Source organism: Fistularia commersonii, chromosome 31, assembly GCF_037954325.1.
Source record: "Fistularia commersonii isolate RoL2024-O1a breed Wild chromosome 31, RoL_Fcom_v1.0, whole genome shotgun sequence".
Classification (NCBI taxonomy): Eukaryota; Metazoa; Chordata; class Actinopteri; order Syngnathiformes; family Fistulariidae; genus Fistularia; species Fistularia commersonii.
This window is the reverse complement of record NC_141314.1, coordinates 6,562,991-6,583,753: the sequence shown is the minus strand read 5'-3', so window position 1 is coordinate 6,583,753 and position 20,763 is coordinate 6,562,991. Positions and strand designations below refer to the sequence as shown.

Sequence of the window (20,763 nt, the reverse complement as noted above, 5' to 3'; positions counted from 1 at the left end):
TGGCTGTGGGGAGGAGGCGCTAACTGCTGCGCCACTGCTCTTACTTTATTTCTGATAATGATAATGAAAAATAATCTGTCCGTCCATCCATCTTATACTGCTTATCCTGCACTCAGGGTCGTGGGGGATGCAGGAGCGGGGTATACTCTTGCAGGGTCAAATACAAAAACAGACATTCACTCACTTACTTATCATAATAATTCTATGTTCTGTTAAACCCTGTTAAGCTCTAACATAACGCGTTCCCTCCGGTTGGATCCAGAACCCGGTTAGATGAACCAAAAATGAGTGAATTCATTCATTCGCTTGCGTTTAAAGATTTCTGCCGTCAGGTGCGATAAGAAGCCGTTCGCCATCTGACCCTTCCCTGCACGGAGAAGCCCGATTTCCGCAGCTTTGGACGTACGTCAGGGCAGCGTAGCAGCGGCTGGTCGTCGTCTCTGTGGTAGGCCGCGGCGGCTGGGGGGAGGGAGAGGGCGTGGCTTGTGTTCGGCGAGGTGATCTGGAAGGTGGGCACCTGGGGCGGCAGCGGCGGGTAGTGGAACTCCACTGGAGACAAGCGGGCCGGTGTGGTCAGTGCGGACACATACCTGGACAGATGGGACAACGGCAGGTTGCCACGGCGCCGTGGTCTGAGTCAACGGTAAACGGCGCAGCTATGAACAGGTGCTACGCGGTGTCCTCGCGCGTAACCTTAACGACCAGCTATTAGAAACACCCATTTTTAGCGGAAGCCGAATGACGAGGTCGCGGCCCGTGTTATTTTTGCAGCCGTCGCTATGACGCGAGCTGACGAGTCCACTTAGAGATACGGTTATTTTTTTTATTCATGTCCGGTTTGGACGTTCAACAGTTTTTGGAGCTTTTCATCTTTCATTAGTTTATCGAGAAAGTCTTGTTCTGTCGTGCGGCATTTGTGACGAAACAAATTCCACCCGGCAAGTAGTTGGTGAGCAAACATGTTGTCACGCGGTGCTTTTCCAGGTAGACGGTTTTGTTTACATATTGGATTGTTCTAAATTCGCTTTCTTTGGTTTGTATTTTTTTTGGAAATATTTGTCCCCTTCATTTTGGCTCCCAGGTGTAAGTGTCTTTATTTTTTTTTTTACTGAACAGTGTTTTTATGGCCCAAATGCTGATTGTACCCCTGTGTTAGTGCCAGTAAGTGACACTTATATGTGCGGTATGTGAGTTCCGACGTAAGCAAATTGTGTTACGCTGTCGGAACGGAATTCCCACATAAGCCGAGGACCCCTGAGGACGCTAACCACGGCGTGACCTCCGGGGGCGCCACAAAATGCACAAAATTCCCCTTCAATGTAACTATATTAAAATTGGCTAATATTACCAGGCCTTAGTATGGAAATGCTCACATTGATTCAAATATAAAGCAATGCCCAATTAATATTACTGCAAAGAATAATACCCAATAAGTTGCAGTTAATTATCATTTATTCACTTATTTTATTTTCTGCTAAGGGGATTTATATTTATTATATTTATGATTTTTTTTTGTATTTGTTTTATAGTTTGTGAAGCATGTATATTGGATGATATGTTTTCTTATGAATTAAAGACGCCGGTTACCTGTCTGTGTGAGGCGAGTCCCTTATTATCAATATTACTGCAAAGGATAGTACCCAATAAGTTGCAATTTATTATTATTTATTCACTTATTTAATTTTCCGTTAAGAGGATTTATATTTATTATATTTCAGATTTTTTTTTGTATTTGTTTCATAGTTTATTAAGCATGAAAATTGGATGATATGTTTTCTTATGAATTAAAGATGCCATTTACCTGTCGCTGTGAGGCGAGTCCCTTAATATTAATATTACTGCAAAGGATAATACCAAATAAGCTGCATATTATTATTATTTACTCACTCATTTTATTTTCCGCGTAGGGGATTTATATTCAATATATTTCAGATTTTTTTGTGTATTTTTTATAGTTTATTGAGCATGTAAATCGGATGATATGTTTTCTTATGAATTAAAGACGACGTTTACCTGTCGCTGTGAGGTGAGTCTCTCAGGGAGTCGTAGGAGTCGCCGTACTGCATTCCTGGACTGGAGGCGTCCGTGCAGCCCCAGTGCGCCGCCCTCCTCGCCATGCACGCCGGGCTGCTGCATTTACTGGTTCCCACGGAGCTGGACAGCCCGCCCGACTGGCAGTCTGAGTTCATGCTCTCGGTCCGCTCCATGCTCCACGTCTGCTCCTCGTGTCTGCAGAGGGGTTGAGGAGCCGGGGCGACGTGTTTAGAAGGTCACAACGAAGCATAGGCGGTGAATGAGTGAAGGGAAGACAATGCACTCTCCACAGAATTTGGATGAAAACAGATGAATCAATTCATTGTGCCGGGGTTTTACGGAGCAGAACCAGATGGGGTCAATAGATATATATATGAATAAATTCATTCATTCATTCCATATCTTTACTTTCGGTTAGCGAGCGGTTACAGAAAATTCCCCCATGCCCCTCATGCTGTTATTGTTTTATATCAGGGGGAGCAATTTATTTTGGCAGACCGGCCACATTTCTTATGAAATATTTCAGCGCAGGTCAACTAGATATCATGTAAATTGAACAAAATGAAAAGTGCAATTTAAATATTTAAATTTTTTGCCGTTTAATTTCAACTTTAAAATACTTCACGATTGTATAAATGTACCAACATTATTTTGTATGTCTTCATCCATATAAAATTAAACGAAAGGAAAAAATACGGAGTTTCTAAATTCAATTGATTGATTGAAAATATCCAAAAAAATAGTTTGGCGGGCCGGATAAAAACGCAGAACGGGCCGGATGTGGCCCGCGGGCTGTAAAATGCCGAGGTCTGTATCAAATGCTGCCTCTTTTCACGCCTTTTAGTCCACTTTATTTTCTCAGCTGCGCACGTACTATCGTTGCACCGAACTGAATAGAAACTTCTGCTGCCACCCTCTATATTCAACATACATAGATTTATACATTTCGTTTTTTGTGCTGTTAAATCTCAGCTCAGTAGCAGCAGATTGTATCTGCGGGCACTTTATTATTGGTCATTGTTGAATGTCTGTCGTGCACTTTATAATTATTTGTTAATCTAATGTCACCGTGGGAAAGTGGGAAAGTAATCCCCTATATGTCTGGTTCTCGTGGAGAACCACGTTTTGACTCGACACCTCCGACCATTCAGCCTCATTCACATGTTTGGACAATATGGAGGTTCCAGTGAGGCTCCTGCATGTGTTTGGACTGTGGGAGGAACCTGGAGAACGCTGAGGAACTCCACGTAGACACGTGAAGACCATGGAGAGTCCACGTAAAAAGGCCTCCTGTGGGAATCCAACCAGGAACCTTCTGGCTGTGAGGTGGGAGCGCTAACCGCGGCTCCACCAGGCCACCAATTAAACATTTCGGATATCGCAAATACACCGCAGCAGCAGAAGTATCGTGTTGAGTGACTGTTGGAGTTAGAAGATTTGTAGAAAGTATTGCATCAGAAACACGTGACCGCCTAATTTACATTAGTTACGCTAGTTTTTCGATTGAATAAACTGTCCAGCGTACGACATTCATCACTCTGGGAACTCCAAAGAGGACGACCACACCTGCAGGATCACGATTCAGTTCGGAGGCCCCACCTGGAGGCGTGCGAAGCGGTGGTTGAGCGGTGCGAGCGGGTGGACATCCTGCTGCCGGCGCCCTCGGCTCCGTGACTGATCATGCGCTCCGTCGTCGGGACGCTCTTGGGGATGTACTGCAAAACACGCGCACGTGTGAATACCGCGCCGTAGTATTTAAAAGCTAACGTGTATATATGAAAAATACTGCACGGTCCTATATGGACTTGAACTCCGAGGATTCTCGATCACGCTTTCTTTGTTCATAAAACGCCGAGTCATACACAATGTTGTCGTGAGTACCGAAGACACAACTTTAGAAGTGTGTCTGTGAAGGTTCCCGGTCATCCGGGCTGTGGTGAATTCTTGTCAAAATCTTCTTGTCGCGGCAGCCAGACTTGAATGTCTTCACTTGAAGACGTCTCTCTCCTCCCCATCTGAGAGGCTCCTCCTCTTCACATCAAAACTGAAGAAGCTGCTCGGCCGAAGGACGAAACGTCTTCAAGTCCGGCTGCCACGACAGGATTTCTTTCGAATTGCGCTGTCTGGATCCACATGAGGGTTTAATTTAAAGACGATGAAGACGTGAGGAAATGATGGCACGCTAGTTCTGTGGACTTGTGAGACAACGACTTTTGTGTTCTCATGTAGACTAACATAGCTATCGCCGCTTAGGATTTATGGATGCTAATGAGAACGATGACCAAAGACCATTCTAGACCATCCAGCCTCTCTCAGCTGCGATTGGCCGCGAGGCGCCCTTCACCCCGCGACCGGTCGCCGGACGTTCCCAGTAGCACTGACCGCCGAGCGCTAATGTACGCCGATGATGTGATGATGTACCTCGGTGTGTTTTCTACTGTTTTGCACTCACGTCCACCATGGGGATCTCCTCGTGACCCGGCCCCGGGTGGTTTGGCCCGTTGGCCAGCGGGCGGTTGGGTTGCTCCGCGCACGGGTTCTGGTTCTGGTGGAGGTGATTCTGCATTTTCTTTCTCTGCTTCCTGGGAGTGCGGTGACGTTTGAGAAAGAGCAGGGGTGAAGAACGCGCGATACCGTCTATTACCGCGTCGTATCACTCGCGGTGGAGTATATGTTTGTACTCTCCTCCTCGGGCACATACTTGGTTTTGCAGTAGGCCACCACACAAATGATGCCAACCACCAGCAATGCCACGCAGATGCCCGTGATTGTAAGCACCCTCCTTTGGTAGAGCTCCTCCGCCTCTGTGAATGGAAACACGTGCACGTACAGACATACGCACACATGTGGGCACGCAAACACCCATCCATGCATTGCAAATAAAAGAACACCCACCCACACACGCACACACACACACACACACACACACACACATAAACAGCATGAGTGCTACTCCATTGACGGACACCTCGCGGACAGCTCTCTGCATCCGGTGCCATCCTGTCCCCTGAGCTTCCTCTTAAATATCTCTCACTTTGCGAGGTGTTTCCGCCCGTCTTTAAGGTGTAAATGTGCCGCAGTAACGCGGGGCTGCGGCGGCACGCAAGATTACGGCCGCATTAGAAGGGGAAAAAAAAAAAAAAAAAAAAACAGCAGAAAGGTAAACCCTCATCCTGATGTAGCCTCTCCTATGCGAGTGTATCCGCGGTGGCCGCGGGGATGCGATGCCGGTGATGGTGCCGGATGGGATCGGGGCGCATGGAAAACATATTCACGATGGAGGAACTGAAGTAACATGGAACAATCAACAACAAATAAGAAGCATTGCTCAAAGTGTTGACGCCACAGTGGCCTGGCTTTGGGATTTTGGTATTTATTATATAACCATGGGTATATCCTTGTCTGGGCACATTCCTGTCTGCTTTCTCATTGGAGGAACTTTTTGCGTCCAGCCTAGAAAGCAACTCGAACCATCTTAGGTCCTACTCCAAAGCAGCGCTGTAGGACTGTGGAGTGCAATTTAAAAAACTACCCTGGTCACTGTTGAGATGTTCCGCGACAAGCGGCGAGTAATGGAGCGACGAAGAGGTCCAAGCTCTTCTGGTCTGCTTCACCTCAGAGGGGGTTTCCGGGGCTACATTTTGGCCGGAACGAGTGCGGAGTTTGCTAACGGCTAACAGGGTTCTTCACATGTTGAGGCAGTGGCGGGAAAAGATAAAAACACTTCAACCATCTGATAGTTCACGGTTGTTATTATTCCATGAGCGGCGTGGCAGCTTCCAGACCTGTCGTCTTCCTCTTCCTTATCTTCTTCCGTTGTTTGCTTTGGAGTGTGGCGCTCAAGGTACACCTCGCAGATGCTCGTGTCACACCAGTCCCTTACGTGGTTCCTCACTGCCTGTGGCCAACCAAAAGGTGACTTCTTCCTGGACCCAAAGTGTCGCTGGACACTCCTTAGAACTGTCCTGTCTGGAAGCAGCTAAAGTGCCAACCACACTGGATATGAGTAGGTGGATCTTGGCCTTCATATTGATCTGTGATGTCAGTCATGGCTTCGGCCAGGTTGACCTCATCACATGTCCCGTGGTCTTGTGTATGGAGTTGTAGCAAACCAACCGTCCCTCATTTGTCCGAGATGATCTCCTACCTCACATACCTGCTTGTCTGAACAGTATGACTCTCACGCCGGGGTTTTGAGCGATTGTGCGTGAAAAAACGGCCCGACCTTTCCACGAGTCTAGGTCTCTCCACATCTCTGCCGGTCTGCTGTGGCGCAAACACTGTGTCAGGCGCAGGTGCAACAGCGCGATGACCAAAGGGAGCAACAAAGAGGACGAAACATGAGGGGAATGAAGGCAAAAGTGATGAGGAAGGAGGAGCGGCGGGGAACATGTAGACAGTGGGCGAGGGAAGGGGCGAAGAGGTGAGCGAGGGACGGAAGTCCAAAAAGACACTGGTTCTCAGAAGCTACGGACTGGTCTCCCTGTGTGCCCTGATCAGCCTAAACTGGATTATGCTTATCAGTCACGGCCTGATTCGGTCTCCTTGAGCCCTTAATAGCTTTTCACCCTCATCCACCTTCTGAGACCAATATTTGTTTGCCTGGTGTTTCATCTTATTTGGGGCTTAAAGTGAAACGACCCGCGGCGGCAGTTATCGGGCATCTACATGGAGCAGGTCCTCGGGTGCGACCCGCCCTGCTCCTCACCAACACCCGGGGCGTCTTCCTCTATCGACGGCGGTTAACTTTGCCCGATTCGTCATGCGCTGCGTTCTCGCTTACCTCGCCGAGAGTTCGAGGCACACGGCATAAGGGAGCGGGAGAGGCGAGAGAGTCTAAATAAAGTGGCCTCAGTAGGGATGGACAAGTCAACGAGAGCCTTGGCCGGCCATTGTGTGTGTGTGTGTGTGTGTGTGTGTGACGGGGTACTGATGCACGGAGCCGAAGGGAAATGGAAATGCGTGCCCGCTGGCACAGCGGAGCCAACAGCAATTCTGATTTAGGACGGACGGGCTTTTGACTCTGACGCGGAGTCAATCAAGGGCAGAATAATAAGGACGGACTTTAGCTAGCTTCTGGCAACACGCGGGGGGAAGGACAGCAGCTGGTATGTTTTATACGACGGGCTGCCGTCGATAAAAGGCTCATTACCCAGAGGACCCGGCGCGATAGTCATATTTACCGACGATTGAAGCGTTCCCCGAGTTTTGGACACGAGGGCGGTTTCTCATCCTAGCTTTCCCAAATTTGACCGGGAGAAGAAGGCATGCAAGAAAAGAAAGGGGGAGGGGGTCAACGGTCTTAAAACTGGGTTAGTGGGCAGGAGAGAAGGAGGGGACAGGTTGAGAAGAACTTAGTCGTCGGTTTTGGGAAAGAGGATGACACAATAATGTGTGACTTGTGAGAGGATCTCGGCAAAACCCTTTAAGCACAGCAAAATGAATAATAATGTTCCATACCCATAAATTCAATTCTGAGAAGCCCTGGCGGCGCAGGAAGTTGTGGTGGTAAAAGGAAAGAGACAGATAGGGTCAGGCACAAAGTCCACTTTGGAGCAGATCTGTTGCATATTAGTCTCCCGTCCTGCATGTAAATTCATTAGTGCTGTCGGTCGTAATGATTGACGCGTGTCCCGTCCAGTGATGGACTCCCGCTCTGTGATCCCAGAAATGGCGGGAAGAAAAAAAAAATAAAAAAGAAAAAGAAAGAAAGAAAAAAAAAAAGACAGAACCCAAGTGAAAATCCAAAGTGAGAAAAATGGGGGAAAATGAACCAAAAAAGTAGAAGGTAAAGGGGGGGAAGCAGCAGGCAGGTAGACGGCATGCAGAGACGGACGGACGGACTGACGGACGGACGGACACGGGGTGTGGGGGTGGGCTGGGGAGGGCGGGGTGGGGGGGGGGGGGGGGGGTTAAGCGAGACAAGGAGACAAGAAGCCACGTCACTTACTGCTATATTTACTAGACCTCATTTCTGGAGTAAACATTGGACGGGAATATGAAAATAATCCAAAAAACAAGACAAAAGGAATAAGCAGTGAGTTAGTCTCCAACACAAAGACAGTGCAGTTGATGGCCGGCACAGCAAATGGGGGCGGATGCTGTAACTCCTTTGACTAATGGCAGTTGTGTGCATTGGTATTGATTACAGCATACCTCTTGTATAGCACTTTGTCCCACTGCTGCCGTGTGGAGCTATTATAACCTCTTGCATGATTTACAGAGAAATCATCTCGGCATTCACCGGTGTCTGTGGCTTTGCATGCATTACGGGGCCAGAAAAGCGAAATGCTCATACAAAGAAGTCAGCCATTCTACGTCACCCTAACCTGGGCTGCTTTCGCTTTCATAACGCTAGGGGAAGCAGGCAGGAACACATCGACACGGACTTTTTGACAGCACATAGTGTTCCTTCAACTGCCTGGAAGAACACCCAGGTGCGAAAACAAAGAAACAAACAAATAAATAAAAAAACAAAAAACAAAAAACAGGACAGATTTGATGGTGAAGTCAAGTACAGGAAATATCCACACACATGAACATCGGCGAGAATCGATCGCCGTTGAAAGTACCGTAACAGACAAGAGGTCGGTCGGTCGGTCGATCGGTCGGTCGGCCCAAAAATCACGTTTGTCCTCCTTGTAATTGCAGAGGGGATATCATGCGCGAGGAGCCGGGATCGAATCCACGAAAGTCACTCCTGCATGATGCATTGGTTCTGTTGCTCGAAGGCCCAGAAACAATGGCCGTGCAATTGCAGGCGACAAACCCCCCCCCCCCCGTATCTACGATAAGTTACCGACCGTTCCTCGATCGTTTGCTGAAAATCAGAAAGAAACAACTGACAGGGTCTCCGAGAGGCGGGAGAGGCGGTTAGCTTAGCCGAACACGGGGGAGCGGGAGGTTTGAGGCTAGCCCGGCTCTGGACGTTATCTGCATGTATCAGCTGCCACTTCACTGCTGACCTCCTACTGACGAGTTTTAGAAGTAAATTGGAGTAATATGTGGGAATAACTACTGTGTTTAAAACATATCTTGAAGCTCAAATCCAGAACCTCTGTCATGGGGCCGTAGCCGGACCTGTCGCTCTGTCTGGATCACCGTCTATGGAGAGACCTTCAGTTTGACAGTACAGTGATCCCTGGCTATAACGCGGCTTACTTTTCACGGTTTCGCTACTTCACGGATTTGCGTTGTGCATTGTGTTCGGCATTCTGATTGGCTAAAAAGTCACCCCGCTTCTTCTCCACCTGTGGGTCAATAACGTCGCAGTTTAATATGTACACGTACGTAAAACAGCTTGCCAAATTTACATTACGTACGTGCAAATTCTCTTGCAATTTTGAGTTTCTCTAAAACCCATAATGTTGACAAAACGCTCTGGACCGACAAAAGCGCCTGCGGCTGGGCCCAAAAGGCAGCGGCAGAGGCTACCTATCTCAGATAAAGTTCTGGACTTCTGGACATGCTAAGGGAAGGTAAAAGCTATGCGGCTGTAGGTCGGCATTACGGAATTAATGAATCTCCCGTTCGTTCCATAAAGAAGGAAGACAAAAACATAAGGACGACAGCAGCAATAAGTTTTAATAAGGATGCAAAAAGGGTTGCAATTGTCTGCAACAAGACCATGGTAAGGATGGAGCCCTTTAGCATTAGCTCTGTGGATGAATGACTGCAGGAAAAAAAAACATTATCCGCACAAAAACGAGAATACTGTATCAAAACTTTACTTTGATGATTGAGCCTGTAAAATGGTTTGTTCTTTCTTTTCAATGTATAATAGAGTATTTAATTGTATAATAATTGTAAAAAACCCCCGCGAAAAACAAGGGTATACTGTACATAGTAATCACTGTACTGCACAGATACTCGATGAACTGCGCTCCTGATTCCTGACCTGAAGTATTATTGCATGGTAAAGAAAGACTACTTGCACTGACTCCTACAGCATGGAGTACAGGTGGTTGGAGGAAAGGCTGCGCAGTAGCTCTCACTGCCAGCAGGTGGGAGCAGTTGGCATTTCAAAAAAGGGGAAGCGCAGCATGCTGGGCCCTGACACCGCAGCATCAGCCTCTCACTCGGCTTGGATAATCTGGCTAGTTCTCCTGCGGAGTGCGTCTGGTGGAAGGTTCGGTTTTCCTTCTTGAGAAAACTTTTGCGCTACTTTGCTCAATAAAATTTCGTGAATTAAGCACTGATTCACCGCTTGTTAACGGGTAGCTCATGGACTCACACCTCCGCTGTCTCTCACCTGGTTGGTGGCGGTGCCGGACGCTCTGCTGAGCAGGTCATGATGGCGTCTGAAATTATATATATATAAATATAACTCTACATAGCGCAGGAGGCGGAGGCGGAGGCGCTTCCAGCATCACCGCGGGGGGTCTGAACCTGACTTGACTCTTTTTGGTGCGGTGAATTTGCTGGACGGGAACAGGACTTATCTGAGGCATTGCTGTTTTAACTGTTTGCGGGGCCAACGGTCTGTTCGCAGCATTTGATTATGTATGAGGACAAGGAGACTGAATAGCGCTACGCTAATTCCGCGAATCTTCATCCCTGATTAGCAAAGGCAGGGAGACACCTAAGGGACGGCGGTACGGCCCGCGTTGCCAATTCGCCGACGATACCGTGATTTACCCGGACGTTAACTCATGTGTGCGGTTGAAGCGGCGAACGTCTCGAGAGGACAAAATATGAAGTTTTTCATTTAAAAGCTATGATTTATTCATATAATACTGCTTTAAATCACCAACTTCTACCATAGTTAGTACCTGCTGCAGTGAAGCAGTATTACACTGGAATAGATGTGGTACCTCCAGACAGAGCCAGGCTACAGTCAGACCCCCATTCCCCCGATTCAAGCAAAGCTAAGCTAACCTTCTCTGAGCTCCAGCTCCTCGTCGGTGATCTGAGGAGAACTGAATAACCGCCTCCCCCCGAAAAGGTCAACCTGTTTCTGTAATAGAACACCGCCTGATGGGAGTAAAAAAATTTTTGTCGGAAACACATTTCAGGAAGCAGTTCGGTCACATGCCACTCAGCGGGGAGATCATTCCGCAGATGACCCATTGGTGCTCGGAGTGAGGACAACACATGAGCGACGTCGGGCGTCTTTTTGATCGAATGAAAACCATCGGCGTCGGTATGACGAACGCCAACGCCGCGTTCACGGCCCGTTTCATAACTTGACTTTGAAACGCCGGACGAATTCCCCTCATCTCGATCTCATTCACTTACCGCAGGGTTCGGATTCTGAGTCCGCGGCAGCTTCCAGCAAAGGCTGGCAGCCGCTCAACCCGCGCCTGCTCCTCCCTCCTCCCCCGACCACCGCTAGCTTAATTCCGATTTTAAAAAAGGTTTCTCTTTGTCAGAATGTTTGTAAATCCGCACCGTCACCAATGGACCGTCTGCGGAGAAGGTCCCATCCGATGGGACGCAATCCTCTGCCTCCCTCTGGTTTTGCACAGTTCTCCCGAAGCGGACGGCCTAATTTTACCCATTATTTACATCCTCAGGAACAAATAGAAGAAGATCAGCTAAACAATTGTCATTTTTTCTGTTATTTGGGGAGGGCGTGAGGACCAGCTTCAAATAGTTGTTTTCCGATTGCACGAGGAGAGCTATGGCGGTACCAGGGGAGACAGGGACACATGGTAGTAGACACTGGTGCGCGCACACACACACACCACACACACACACACACACACACACACACACACACTTGCCTGATAGCAGCTTTTATTTCAAGTAAGAATCAGAATTCATGACCTTAATCGGTCGTCTCAGTTGTTTTCTTGTAAATACACGGACCGTATCAGCAAGTTAGCAAACACGCAGTCGTGCATTCTGTCTTTCTCCGACGTGCAGACGTACGACACACACACACACACACACACACACGCACACACACATACACACACCAACCCCCTGCACCCCCCCCCAAAGCAGCATGCAGCATCTCGGTGGGAAGGGAGACAGACAAGAGCGGATGGACATACTGTAGAAACCGGCCATGACGGAGTTTTGACAGCGGTCCCCCGTATAGTCATTGGGACACCTGATGGAGGGAAAACAAGATACGGAGAGGGAGAGGAAGGGTGGAAGAGGAGAGGAGGAGCAGTACATAAGGACAGATAGAAGTGAGACAAAGGGAGGAGGGGAGAAGAGAAGAATGGCCGGGTTAGAAACAGCACAGTCCACCAAGTACACAGAGAGATGGTCTGCGTACCGTGACATCACCGCCACCACTGTGACGTCACTGACACGGTCGAGATGTCGCCACGGCAACGGGGGTCATGTGATGGTGGTGCAGGATGTAGTGGTGGCTGGAGGGTGGGGGCGGGCAAACTTACACTCATGAAACCTGCAACCCAGTACTTGTAAAGACATAAATGTGCACACTTGCACGCACGCACGTGTGCGCGCGCACACACACACACACACACACACACACACAGGGATCTATCGGATGTGTTTGTGGACAGAAGCTTAAAACGATCGAGCAAAAATTCTCAACTACAACCTTCCTTTTCATTGTTGAACTGCAAAAATGGAGCCTGCAACCCAATACTTATATCCAGCACTTATAAAAACATAGATATGCACGCTTGCGCACACACACACACACACACGGGGATCTATTCCATGTATTTGTGAACAGGAGCTTAAAACGACTGAGCAAAAATTGTCAACGACAACCTTCATTTTTATTGTTGAACTACAAAAATAGCAGAAGGTTCTCCCCCTGCAACCATATCAGGGCACCGTTTTTGGTGGCGTTTTGTTTGTGGATAACTGGTGAGCTGTGAGCAGTAATGTGGAGGAGATATGCAACCACTCACTCTGTCCTTCACACGTCACATAGAACTGTTAGCTGTTAGCTGTGACACGGGCTGACCGGGACTCAGATCCTGGCATCGGCCCCTTCGAAAACTACGAGTCCTTATCGCTTCGCACAAACCGACGCGCGGAGCTGAAAACACCCATGGTCTGGGGCCCTATTATGGGATTGATATGTCAGCTCTTTGTGATTTATGTATTCCAAAAATCATTAGAAATCATCTAATTAGAAAAAAATAACGGGACGAGACTGACTGCCTGGGATTGTTAAGTGTCTTACATCGCGTGTTGTAATGGGTCTCAAAGCTTCGATTCCGCCGTAATTAATTTCCTCTCCTTGCTGCTATAATTGACATTAAATCACCTCTCGCCGCCGTCAAAATGAAAACTATTCTTCTGATTGAACTGTAATGCACGTTATACACGTGCCAATACAATTGATGAACCGGAGCGCCATGATATTATAGGGGTGTCCCCATTACACTCATTACGGGCTTAACAGCAGCTCTACGGCCGTTGGGGCAATCCACGGCGATAACACACCGTATTTATTGCAGTGATTTAGAATCGGGTGTGTACACACACACACACACACACACATACACTTTCTGGCGTAAAAAAAACGCAAGGACCCTTCATCTTACACCACCTCCCCGAAGCCGTCCGTTTTAACAGACGGGATATCCTTCTCTCTCCTGGTTCTCACCACTGAAGAAGAACGAACCTGCATTTTGAATCAATTACTGCAAAAAAAAAAAAAAAAAAAAAAAAAAAAAAAAAACCCACTCAGCAGTTTCCCATAGAGTTATAAATAGAGGCGGAGAGGAGGGGGACACCCGGAGCACCGCCAGCCAGCAGAGCTTTTACTGTACGCTGTATCTCCTCCTCTTCCTCGCTCTTATCTCCCCTTCGTCCCTGCTTCTTGTGCAACCCCTCCTCCTCCTCCACCTCCTCCTCCTCCTCCCGCCCTCCACCCCTCCTTCACCTTTAGGCAGATAAGGAAGACGGCGGAAACCCAAACCAAGCCGATGATTCAATTTGTTTTTATTAATTATATAAAGGCTCGTCCGATTTTTCAAGAAGAAAACAGAAAGCGGACGAGATGTCGGCGCATCGACGGAGACGCGAACCTTTGGTATTTATGGATTAGATTAGGAGAACGTCTTGATGGACGAGGGGGAAGTATGGCATTATCAGCCTACATCTGCGGGTTGGGTTGCGGTGGCCACCAGAGGTTAATGGCAGAATCTATCTTCTTCTTCTCATTCGGGCTCCATCTGTCCCGCAGCCAATCATCTGCCTCCATCTAACCCTCTCTTCTAGCTAACCGCTAACTTCCTGTCCTCTTCCCCCTCCACCCATGAACCTCCCCTCATGTCTTCCCCCTGATCGTCTCCATCCCTCGTCTGTCCACATCCAAACCATCTCAGAGTGACTTTATCTCCAGATCATCTACCAAGTGCTGTCCCCCCGATGGACTCCATTCGGGGCTTCGCTATAGATCACCACGTCATCTGCAAACATCATCATCCAAGAGATTCCAGATAGAGATACCATTCATAAATATTCCTCATCTATATATGGTGTCCTCTAGTTTTCAAAGTTCTCTGCAGCAGCGGATGACTTTTTGGTCCCGATCTCCAGCAGGAGCTGAGAGTAGACCATCCAGAGGCGTCACTGATGTTTGCGGCGTGTTCCTGTTAATCTCTTTGTAATCTATGCCGCTCGCCCTGAATCTAAATATTCATATACAACAATTTTATTATTATTATTTTTTTTTTTTGCTTGGAGTGTCTGAGATCGCTCAATTTCCTTCCAGGATTGACAAAGTATTCTCATGTCATATTGAAATATTTAGCAAACTGTGGTAACTTTTTGGACAATTGAGCAGCTGAACATAAGCCGTACCTACTAAATTTGAAAATTTGAAAAATTTGCAAATATAGGCCACACTTGTCTATAAGCTGCAGGTGTCCATTTGTGACATTTTAAACAGAAAGATTTTTGAAACTTTTAATTTAATTTGTACTGTGAAGTATTTTTTCCAAACAGTGCCTATTTCCCCATAAAAAAAAAAAGTTAAAAATAAAAGGAGCCTAGCAGGAAACATTATTTTGGAGGCATGAAGCTCGTTAGCCTGTGAAAGTCCATAAATTAGTGTGAAAAAAGCCCGGAAATGACAAAATTCACTCTCACACATCATATAGAGCAGTGGTCCCCAACCTTTTTATCACCGCGGACCGGTCAACGCTTGAAAATTTTACCGTGGACCGGTGGGCGAAGGGTACACGTAGATTGTTTATATCGTGACTATAGCAATAAACGTGATCCAGCGTGTACTCGTATGCAACTTTATTAGCAGCTTCCTCGTAACATTGTGCCAACAACATAACATGAGTGTAATGAAAGCTTCATTGCCTCATTGCCGCATATTATGCAGAGCGGCTCGGTCCGTGGGAAACACAAGTTACTATAAATCCACATGTTGAGTAGAACTCCTGGTATTGTCTGTTAAAATCTTTCTTTTTCCTGGAAGTTTTAGGCTCTTCCTCTGTCTCTTTTCCCCTTTGAAAAGAAACTTTCTGCCCGACGTCTGTTTCTTACTCATTTTGCTAGCTCGAGGGTTACATTTTTGGCGCTCAAGATGTAACCGAGAGATTACGGTCATTTTTAAAAATAAAAGATTATTCAAAATAAAGATTGTTCAGACTCAGATAATAAATCCAACGGAAACGATCGATTATCTCTTGGGCGGCCCGGTACCACTTGATCCACGGACCGGTACCGGTCTGCGACCCGGGGGTCGGGGACCACTCATATAGAGACATACGACGTTCACCCTCATTCACACTTTCTGATAATTCAGGGTTTCCGATGAACCTCCTTCATGCGTTTGGGAGGAACCCAGAGACTCCACACAGGGAGGCCCAACCAGGGAGCTTCTTGCCTGCAAGTAGGAGGCGTGAACCGCTGCTCCACCCTGACATATGTGATGAGGAAAGCTCTTGGGGACTTTATCTCCATACTTGTCACATTTCAATTCCCACAGCCTGCTAGAGATGCTAGCATTAGTTAAAAAAAAAAGCCCTGCTCGCCAGCATCAACCTGCTAACCTGCCACTTTCACCCGGAGACTGCCGGAAGGTTTTATATTTGTACCGTATCATCGCGTACATCCAGATACTGCGAGTCACCGCGGCCCGTGTGCCGCTCGGAGCCATTCCTGTCAGTGTGTACCCGAGTGTGAGGGCGGGGTCACACCTCTGAGCTGTCTGCAGATACAAGTCACCCCCGGACGCCACTTCCCCGAAGACAGAGGGCGGGAAATGAAGACAAGGCCGAAGTAACCCTCCGGAAACGGGTCCGTGGGACCCGTCTGCCCTCCCTCCCTCCCCTGCCTCCACGCCGGGCGGCTGCAGCCTCTGAAGCGTGCACACGTGACACACACCGGTGCACCGTCTCCAACCCCTAAAACCGCTCTGCCATGTCTATATGCATCCTCCTGCACAAAATTTTTCCGCTCGTCAGCACAACGGAGGAGGTGGAAGAGGAGGAGGAGGAAGAGAAGGAGGAGGAGGGGGGGGGGGACCCTAATTTATCCTTCGGCAATGACGAAGGTGTATGAGACCAGACGGGAGGGAGAGGGAGAGAGAGCGAGAGGGAGGGATGGACACGGACAAACAAAGTGTTGATTGGGGACGGACGGTAAAGCATCCAAGGGTAGATTTCCTGCGCGAATACAGCATTATTATTATTATTTGGATCTATTATATATATATATCCAATCTATGTGCTGTCCGCGGTGGGTTCAGGTGCCTCACATTTGGAAGAAATGCACTTGAGGGTGTTTTCAACCTCCACGTTTCATCAATCTGAAGTTGGAGCGTCCGTATTTCCACCTCCTCCTCCGTGCGGAGATACATCACGGCGTTCAGGGGTCACCGAAAGGTACGCCAAACGGAGAGACGCTCAGCCGGAACGCGAGGCGAACAACGTTCCTGCGAGGGACAGTTATGCAGAGAGGAGTCCGTTTGCATGGAAACCCTGCTCGTCACACACAAACAAACACACACACACACACACACACAAACACACCGGCTCCACCAGGGCTTTAGCCTTGCCAAAGGGTACAACACAAGGAGTAATGAGCCTCGGTCGACCTTCTCTACCCTGCTTCCCTTTAGGTCCTTGGCTCAAGCTGGTGACCCCCCCCCCCTCTGCTAACAACCACCCACAGATACACACCGTGCTATTTACCAATATACGCAATAACACACTCAGGTGACGGCTGGAGGTCCAATTAAAAGCTCGCCCTGAATCTAAATATTCATTTAGGCATTCTCCAGAAATATCCAGCCGTTTCACAAGACCCGGTATGTTCTGCCGGAGCCCCGACGGAGCGCCGGGCAACGGTGACAAAGAGGAACGCGGTGCATCAGCAGGACGTCCTGCACCTTCGCTGCCAGCTTTACGTAACGGGAGCCGGCCGGGCCACGGGGACGCTTTTAAAGGGAACGCAGGCGTGGTAGAAGCCTGAAAGCGTGCACGTATAAGATCCTATCAAGACGGCTTGTTTTCTCCCTTTTGTCTCCTTTCGTTCCCCCTTTTTCGCAGCACCTGTGGGTTTTGTTCTACCACTTCCTGTTTTTTTTTTTTTTTTTTTTTGCTTTGTGCTGAGCTCGGCTCGTGGTCTTTTTCCTTATTCATTCATTCATCCATTCATGACGCTATCCCGGCTATTATGGGGTTCACCTTGGACCTGTCAATCATAGGGCTGCAAATAGAGACATACAACCATTCACTCGTTCATCCGTGCTTCATGTGGGGACAAGCACCCTCTCTCTCATTGGGGTCTCCAAAGAACCTCCTTGGACTTTGGGAGGAACCCGGAGAAGCGTGAGGAACCCCAAACAGATGCAGGGAGAACATGGAGACTCCTCACAGAGTGGAATCCAACCAGGGACCTTCTGGCTGTGAGGAGGAGGAGGTTCTACCTACTGCACCATCTTGCCGCTTTTATACCATAAATATTGCAAACAGATTCACCTCCATCATCGTTGGTTATGGAATGAAAGATCTGAGACGGTGGACTCAGGATGAAGAACCGCAGAGAGTGTGGTTGGGCTGCAGGTGCGTGGAGGTGAGGAGGACCTGAAGACCATGACCGGTCACAAACGCACCAGATGATGAGGAGAAGCAGACGGAGGAAGGGAGGAGGAGGAGGAGGAGGAGGAGGAGATGATCAGGGCAGAGGTGATACAGTGATGGAGAGGGACGACCACCGAGACATTTGAGAGGCCTACTTACTTGCAGATCAGATGGTTAATGCCATGTATGAAGTAACAGTCTCCTCCGTTGGCACAGTAGGTCTTCTCTGAATCGTTGCAGCGCCTCGTGTGACTCACACCCGCCGAGCGGGTCGTTGTCGTCACTGAGACATCACACACACACACACACGCGCGCACACACACACACACGAGGGATACGTCGGCAGTGAACATCTGTTTGATTTTGTGCTTTCATATATTTTCATATATTTTTCATAAAAACGCATCAACTTCATCGCTATGATCATGCTCACAACCTCTTTGCTAACAAGTTCCTGAAAATGCCTCGATGGGAAAACTAAATTGGGAACTAGTCGTCAAAATCAGGCAATGGTGACAATGATCCCCGGGTTACATCACATTTAATATTCACTCATTCATTCACAGCATAGAACATTCACCCTTTCATTCACATGTCATATACAACAGCCATTCACTCACTCATTCACACTTTCTACAGAGACATACAACTTTCACAGAATGACGACATTCACCCTATCATTTACACGTCTTGTTCACATGTCTGGAGGAGGGCGCAGCTGACCGCCGCGCCTGTTTACCGTCATTTCCGGACTATAAGCCGCGACTTTTTTCACACGCTTTGAACACCGCGGCTTAAACAATGATGCGGCTAATTTATGAATTTTGTGGGGGGCTAACGAGCTCCACGCCGCCTAGACATTTAACCTCGACACATCGGACAGATGAAATGGCAGTGGAAGTCTGAAGCCGTTCAATTCCGATACCGAAGAGGACGACTTTACTGGTTTTAGCGCGCAGGAGGAAAACCAAGATAGCGATCTGCTGGAGTAGAACAAAGCGGGGATAGAAAATGGATGGATGGATGGATGGACTTTTCCTCGTGTTAATTATGATTAATCTTTTTCATCGGCCGTGTTACGAGCACTGTTCGGGGGAAAAAAAGCATTTCCAGTACGTATTTGCGGATTTAATTAAAAGTTAAAAAAAATAAATCTTCGTGTAAATATCCCATGTTACAACTTGGACACCTGCGGCTTATAGACAAGTGCAGCTTGTATATGTACACATATATTCATTAATTTATTTTTAGCCTGTGCGGCTTATACTCAGGCGCTCTCAACAGTCCGGAAATGATGGTAATATCCAGTATATTGGTATTATTGTTGATCCTTCTTCTTGTTAGCCAATCACTGCTTTCAGTAAATGGACCATAAAAGTAAACCGTGATCGTTATTTTTTTTCGGTTTCCAATTCCACGCTGGCTCTCTTTGGTCCGGCACACTCTTATCACGCCATTTGATTTTGGATATCCAGACAGAAACAAGGGATGACTCCCCCAATGAAGACATGAACAAACAGGCAGCGATGCGTCATGCTCACAAATCTGCACGCTGATTATACTCGTGACGTTTTCTTGTCCGAGTGAGTTCTCGGCCACGCAGGTGTAGTTTCCGGAGTCTTCCAGGCGGACGCGGCTGATCTGCACCTTGGAGTTTTTTCTTCAGAGAGGTGGGGAGACAGAGGAGGGGAGGGGAGAGAGGGTGACACAGATTAAACCAAGATTAAACCAGGGAAGACTGGAACCTGAAATGTAAATCTATGGGAATAACAGCCAATATCTTTTTGCAGTTCCTACAACCTTTTCAGGAACCAGGCTGTTTCTTGGTGTGTTCAGACAGCAGAGGAACCGGGGTCCATGGACATCAGCTCCTAGAACTGTCTGAGCTCCTACTCTGAGGCAGGGTCTCTTGGTGGAGCTCCTAAGCCACAGCCATTAGCGGATACTTCTTGTGGACCGCGGAGCGACATTTTTAAAAACTCCTAGTCGCCGGTCAGATGTTTTCTTGGGACAAAATGGACAGAAGTAGCGAGAAACGGAGCGATGAAGAGGTCCAAGCTCTTCTATCCTGCTACACCTCAGAAGGGTTTCCAGGGCTTGCAGAGGAACATGTATATTTTGGGCGAGAGTACCGTAGTTTCCGGACGATTAGCCGCGACTTTTTTCACGTAAACAACGCTGCGGCTAATATATGGCCTTTTTTTGGGGGGGGGGGGCTAACGAGCTTCACGCCGCTAAAACATTTACCCTCGTCATATCGGACCAATGAAATGACCGGGAAATTTTGAGTCCGTTCAACTCCGACACCGAAGAAGACGACTTTGACGGTTTTAGTGCGCAGGAGGAAGACCGAGATAGCGATCGGCTAGCCGGTGCGGCTTATATTGAGGTGCGCTCAATAGTCCGGAAATTACTGTAAGTGCGGAGTTAGCAAACGGCTAACAGGTATCTTCACTATGGCAGCCTCCACCTCCATGTTGTCCAAGTCGTCTCCCTCTTCTGCTTTGGTTGTTGGTTTTTGAGCGTTGAGCTGAAGGTCTCAGCGGTCCGTACCGTGGCCCCTCACTGCCCACGGGAATGCAAATCTAAAAGGTTCCCCCGGAGGAGGAGGCTACTTCCTGGAATTTGATTCAAGCTGGACACTTAGAACTCTTCTCTTAGACAATTCTGTCTGAGTGTGGCTTTTGATTCAAATCAAGAATTATAAACCCTCAGCTTTATGGCAGTATTTGATTTCACAGTG

The 20,763-nt window shown here is 48.0% G+C and overlaps 2 protein-coding genes across 3 annotated transcripts in view; one reads left to right on the top strand and one right to left on the bottom strand.

Annotated features, from left to right (window-relative positions):
- The window catches only part of ctsf (cathepsin F), a 91,330-nt gene that overhangs the window by 22,355 nt on the left and 48,212 nt on the right, over positions 1-20,763 (top strand). The window lies entirely within an intron of this gene.
- The window catches only part of nrg2b (neuregulin 2b), a 45,562-nt gene that overhangs the window by 1,141 nt on the left and 23,658 nt on the right, over positions 1-20,763 (bottom strand). The window contains exons 3-11 of one of the 2 annotated variants that reach the window (XM_086178867.1): positions 19,562-19,680; positions 18,180-18,303; positions 12,033-12,091; positions 7,495-7,518; positions 4,736-4,838; positions 4,487-4,616; positions 3,634-3,749; positions 2,014-2,229; positions 407-590 (exon numbers count right to left, since the gene is read on the bottom strand). In XM_086178867.1, the coding sequence (XP_086034993.1) occupies positions 407-590; positions 2,014-2,229; positions 3,634-3,749; positions 4,487-4,616; positions 4,736-4,838; positions 7,495-7,518; positions 12,033-12,091; positions 18,180-18,303; positions 19,562-19,680 (1,075 nt within the window). The remainder of the gene's footprint in view (positions 1-406; positions 591-2,013; positions 2,230-3,633; positions 3,750-4,486; positions 4,617-4,735; positions 4,839-7,494; positions 7,519-12,032; positions 12,092-18,179; positions 18,304-19,561; positions 19,681-20,763) is intronic. The other variant, XM_086178868.1, reaches the window with a different exon arrangement.